Source organism: Pelobates fuscus, chromosome 13 (genome assembly GCF_036172605.1).
Source record: "Pelobates fuscus isolate aPelFus1 chromosome 13, aPelFus1.pri, whole genome shotgun sequence".
Lineage (NCBI taxonomy): Eukaryota > Metazoa > Chordata > Amphibia > Anura > Pelobatidae > Pelobates > Pelobates fuscus.
The window spans coordinates 24646595-24651793 of NC_086329.1; the positions used below are offsets into that span (position 1 = coordinate 24646595).

The window sequence follows — 5199 nt, forward strand, 5'->3', positions numbered from 1 at the left end:
GATAGATAGATAGATAGATAGATAGATAGATAGATAGATAGAAAGATAGATATTTATCATTTCACTATTAAAGATTTTAAATAAAGCCCCAGCCCAGGTAAAGCTGTCCTTTATAATTATAGCACTACTCAAAAACTGCTAAATGTCAATACATGTAAAAATAATAAAAATCATAAATTATCACTAAATCAATTTCTCCCCAAATTGGCTAATCTTGTCTAAATATTAGAAATATGCACAACTAACTATTTAGTTAGAAAACTCCTTTGTGTGAACTCACGGTGATATTTCGTCTTTTTTTGCAAGCTTGATACACAATATCATATTTTTTTAAATGAACGATATAGAGAACAAAATCAATGATGTCCCTGTGATACACTGACACTATATGTTCATTAAAGGCGAGTGTAGTTATAGTGTATTATGCATATATGATATGCATGTTACACTACAGATAATATTATTAAGGTGAGAGAAAAAGGTTTGCCCAATATATGAACAACATACATAGAATAATGGAAAATATATTTGTAGAGTAGAAGTAGAAAAGTGGATAGATGGAAGGAGGGTATATTAGATAGATAGATAGATAGATAGTAAACACACGTACTTGTTGCACTCTATCAGGCTGATCCCTGCTATACAGTACGTGTGTGTGTGTGTGTGTGTTTTATTGAGGTGGTATGTGTTCCTGGTGCCAGGATATGTATTATTGAGGTGGTAGGTGTCCCTGGTGCCAGGCTATATGTTATTGAGGCGGTAGGTGTCTCTGGTGCCAGGCTGTGTGTTATTGAGGCGGTAGGTGTCCCTGATGCCAGGCTAGGTGTTATTAAGGTGGTAGGTGTCCCTGGTGCCAGGCTGTGTGTTATTAAGGCGGTAGGTGTCTCTGGTGACAGGCTGTGTGTTATTGAGACGGTAGCTGTTATTGAGGCGGTAGGTGTCCCTGGTGCCAGGCTTTGTGTTATTGAGGCGGTAGGTGTCCCTGGTGCCAGGCTGTGTGTTATTGAGGCGGTAGGTGTCCCTGGTGCCAGGCTGTGTGTTATTAAGGCGGTAGGTGTCCCTAGTGCCAGGCTGTGTATTATTAAGGCGGTAGGTGTCCCTGGTGCCAGGCTGTGTGTTATTGAGGCGGTAGGTGTCCCTGGTGCCAAGCTGTGTGTTATTGAGGCGGTAGGTGACCCTGGTGCCAGGCTGTGTATTATTAAGGCGGTAGGTGTCCCTGGTGCCAGGCTGTGTTATTAAGGGGTAGGTGTCCCTGGTGCCAGACTGTGTATTATTAAGGCGGTAGGTGTCCCTGGTGGCAGGCTGTGTATTATTAAGGCAGTAGGTGTCCCTGGTGCCAGGCTGTGCGTTATAGAGGCGGTAGGTGTCAATGGTGCCAGGCTATGTGTTATAGAGGCGGTAGGTGTCCCTGGTGCCAGGCTGTGTATTATTAAGGCGGTAGGTGTCCCTGGTGCCAGGCTGTGCGTTATAGAGGCGGTAGGTGTCCCTGGTGCCAGGCTATGTGTTATAGAGGCGGTAGGTGTCCCTGGTGCCAGGCTGTGTGTTATAGAGGCGGTAGGTGTCCCTGGTGCCAGGCTGCCTATAGGTGTTCACCTTGTGATCAGCATGCAGGCTCATTATGTGCGGCAGCTCGCGCTCCATTGTCTGGCTGCTCGCCGTGGCCACGCCCCCGCTGCCTAAAACCTGGCGGCTGGCTAAAAGTAACGCAAAGAACGCTCTGAGCGCCACTCTGCGCAATTAAGGCGGACTTCAGCCGCTCTCTTACGTGTACAGCCAACGGGATCGGCGTTAAGGCTACACCAGAATATTTGGCAAGGGGGAAAAAAAAAAAAGAGGAGAGAGGGAGAGATCTCTTTTTTTTTCTCCCAGTCTCAGAAACATGTCGATGAGTCCCAAGCATACTACTCCCTTCTCAGTGTCTGATATCTTGAGTCCTCTGGAGGAGAGCTACAAGAAAGTGAGCATGGAGGGGTCTGGCTTGGGGGCTCCCCTGGCAGCCTATAGGCAGTCCCAGGTGTCTCAACCTGGCATGCAACAGCACAGCATGGGCCACAATGGGCCAGTAGGTGCCACCTACCACATGACAGCGTCAGGGGTCCCTCAGCTCTCCCACACCTCCATGGGGGGCTACTGCAACGGGAATCTGGGCAACATGAGTGAACTACCACCTTACCAGGACACCATGAGGAATAGCTCAGCTACAGGATGGTACGGAGCCAACCCAGACCCACGATTCTCTACCAGTAAGTATCAGACAGAATACTGTGTTTTATAGGAACCTCAGTGATACTTGGAACTAGTTAACAAATAGTAACATTGTTGCAAAATGTGTCAGTGGGCAACATTCTCATTTAACACTTAAGTCGTTTATATTTATTTTTATTCTTTAAAATGTTTTGCGTGATGACTCTAAATGAAAAAAAAAATACACTTGGTGCTTGTTGTTGTTGTTGTTTTTTGTTTTTTTTTTTGCAAACTTAACTAAATGTTGCCAAAAAGGACTTTGAGACGAACTTTTATACCAATATTTGTATCACTAATCTATTGTTACAATATAACAGCATATGTAACTAAATTATTTACGTGTGAGCATTATTATTGTACGAGATACATATACATACATACATACATCATGTGTGTGCATATAAAACAATGAAAAAGTTCTTTGAAATGTGGATATATTTTGCTTTTGTAAAGATTCCAAACTGTTATATGAGATTGAATGTAAAATGTCCTGTATGAAAATGGTTGTTTCATTGGTTTTTTTTTTCTTGTGTCTTACCAATTTAGTTTCACGTTTTATGGGCCCCTCCGGTGGGATGAACATGGGAGGTCTTGGTAACATGGGCTCTCTGGGAGATGTTGGCAAGAGCATGGGCCCCATCCAGAGCACACCGAGGAGGAAACGCAGGGTCCTCTTCTCCCAGGCCCAAGTCTACGAGTTGGAAAGGCGCTTCAAACAGCAGAAATATCTGTCGGCACCAGAGAGAGAACATTTGGCCAGCATGATCCATCTAACACCCACTCAGGTGAAGATATGGTTTCAAAACCACCGTTATAAAATGAAGAGGCAAGCCAAGGACAAAGCAGCCCAACAGCAGATGCAACAGGACAGCAATTCATGCCAACAGCAGCAGTCTCCTAGAAGGGTGGCTGTGCCAGTGTTGGTGAAGGATGGCAAGCCTTGCCAGGCAGGTTCCAACACACCCACAGCATCCCTACAGAACCACCAACAACAAGGGCCCACATCTCTCACTGTGGCCACAAATGGATTGGGGCAACATCAAAGCCATCAGACAAACAGTGCAGGCCAATCCCCAGATATGGGGCAACATTCTAGCAGCCCATCTGGTCTTCAGAGCCAGGTGAGCAGCCTGTCACACCTGAACTCTTCCAGTTCTGACTATGGCACTACCATGTCCTGTTCTACCTTACTTTATGGCAGGACATGGTGAATGAGAGCCTCTCAGTTCCTCCTCCTGTAACCCCACTCCACCCTCTCAAAAAAAAAAAAAATAATCCTTCTCAGCCTCAAGAAAAACAAATGGAAGAAGTAAAATAAAAGAGAGGGAAAAAGGCAGAAAAGGAAAAAGTAAGAAAACAAGTGAAAAATGGAAACAAAAACAAAAAGTAAGGATGGATGAGGGAAATAACTCTTTATACGTTAGACAGGATGCATTGGTGTTTCACTAAGCAATCCAAGAAAAAGTGGAAGGTTAGTGATAGTTATTATCCTGAATGGATGGCACTCAAAACGTGAAATCGAGAGAAGGCATAGACTTCAGCCTCCCAGCAACCTGATTATACGTTGCTTTTTGGGGAAACAAAATTGGGCAAGAGTTATCCCTATTTGCAAAGACAAAATAAATGTCCTAATTTTGCAGCCAGCAATGAAACCAATTTTTTTTTTTTTTTGTTAGTTTTAACTGAGACTGTAACCCCTCTTATTTGATGGACTCCAAATATTTTAGTTTTTAGAAATCTGTACATTTTGTTGTTTAAAATAAATAAGGTACACACACAAGAAAAGAAAAAAGGCATTTTTTTTTTATATATGGCACTGAAATGACTGATGTACATTATACCAGAGTAATGTTCTATGCGTTTCTTTTTATTTTTTATTTTATCTTCTGTATCTTATTTAGAATTCTGGCTTGAGTATAGTCCATGGGAAATCTCTAATAAATTATGCATATTTGAAACATACAATTATCTATTTCTATTTTTATTCTAAAATGTATTCTTTCTTTTATGATTCTACTTGCTGTAAATGTTAAATGATAGATTGGCTGATAGATATATGTTGTTTTTTTCTAATGTAAAGAAATTAGGTCAAAGATCAACAGGTGTAATAAGTAAATGTACATAACAGCAATTATTAGATATGTGAATGGGCAAAATTAAATTATATTTGCAGACAAATACAGTATCTACTAACGAATTCATATTGTTTTATAAACCTCTAGTATATTAAAAAAAAACAAAAAAACAATAGCATCAATAGTGAGTCATATTTGGAGTCAATTCACCAAACAGCAATTTGTAATAAGCTAAAGTAATAATAATAATAATAATAATAATAATAATAATAATAATAATAATAATAATATGATAATAAACTGGCCTACAGCAGGATTAGCAGAATTGGGAACATTTCTAAAAATAAATATAGCGAGATTTTGTTTCCCCAGTTCTCAAAATATAACCAGAATTCTGCAAACCGCTTGTAAATTAACCGCAAATTGCTGTTTAGTGATGAGATTGGCGTGTGTCACATTTTAGAGTAATATATATTTGGGGTATTCTGTTCTAATCATTTAATCCCATCGTTTGTCGTGTTATTGCATTTAATTCCAATTTTCGTAAAAATAAGAAATGCCATCATGTTAATACAAAACCTGCTTAATTCGCTCAAATTTAAAGGGACAGGACGAAAATATATATATATTATTTCCGGACACCGTGAAAGTATTTATTATATATTTACTTCCTCGTTTTATCATTATTAAGTCGTTTTCGGGGGTGCAGTGATTTTCTACATTTTTAAAAAAAAAAATTTAAAGAAAGTTTTCATAAACAAGCAGAAACCAAGCGAGCCCTTAATCAATAAAGCACTAACTATTTGTTCCCCCCTTTTCTTATTCAACACCTGCAACTAACGGTAAGGAGAGGGTTAGTATTTAATTGTGGGAATGTGTC

The 5199-nt window shown here is 40.3% G+C and overlaps 1 protein-coding gene across 1 annotated transcript; it reads left to right on the plus strand.

Moving 5' to 3' along the window:
* Nucleotides 1-1738: 1738 nt before the first annotated feature.
* Nucleotides 1739-4161, plus strand: NKX2-1 (NK2 homeobox 1). Its single transcript, XM_063438963.1, has 2 exons — nt 1739-2243; nt 2791-4161. Exons 1-2 carry the CDS (start codon nt 1880-1882, stop codon nt 3453-3455), a joined length of 1029 nt encoding a protein of 342 aa, XP_063295033.1. The 5' UTR covers nt 1739-1879; the 3' UTR covers nt 3456-4161.
* The last annotated feature ends 1038 nt before the right edge of the window (nt 4162-5199 follow it).

What these genes read in the sequence shown, in the direction of transcription:
- NKX2-1 (XM_063438963.1), top strand. Translation starts at nt 1,880, where the DNA reads ATGTCGATGAGTCCCAAGCATACTACTCCCTTCTCAGTGTCTGATATC. An exon ending in AGACCCACGATTCTCTACCA is followed by an intron (nt 2,244 to 2,790) that starts GTAAGTATCAGA and finishes TTACCAATTTAG; the next exon opens with TTTCACGTTTTATGGGCCCC.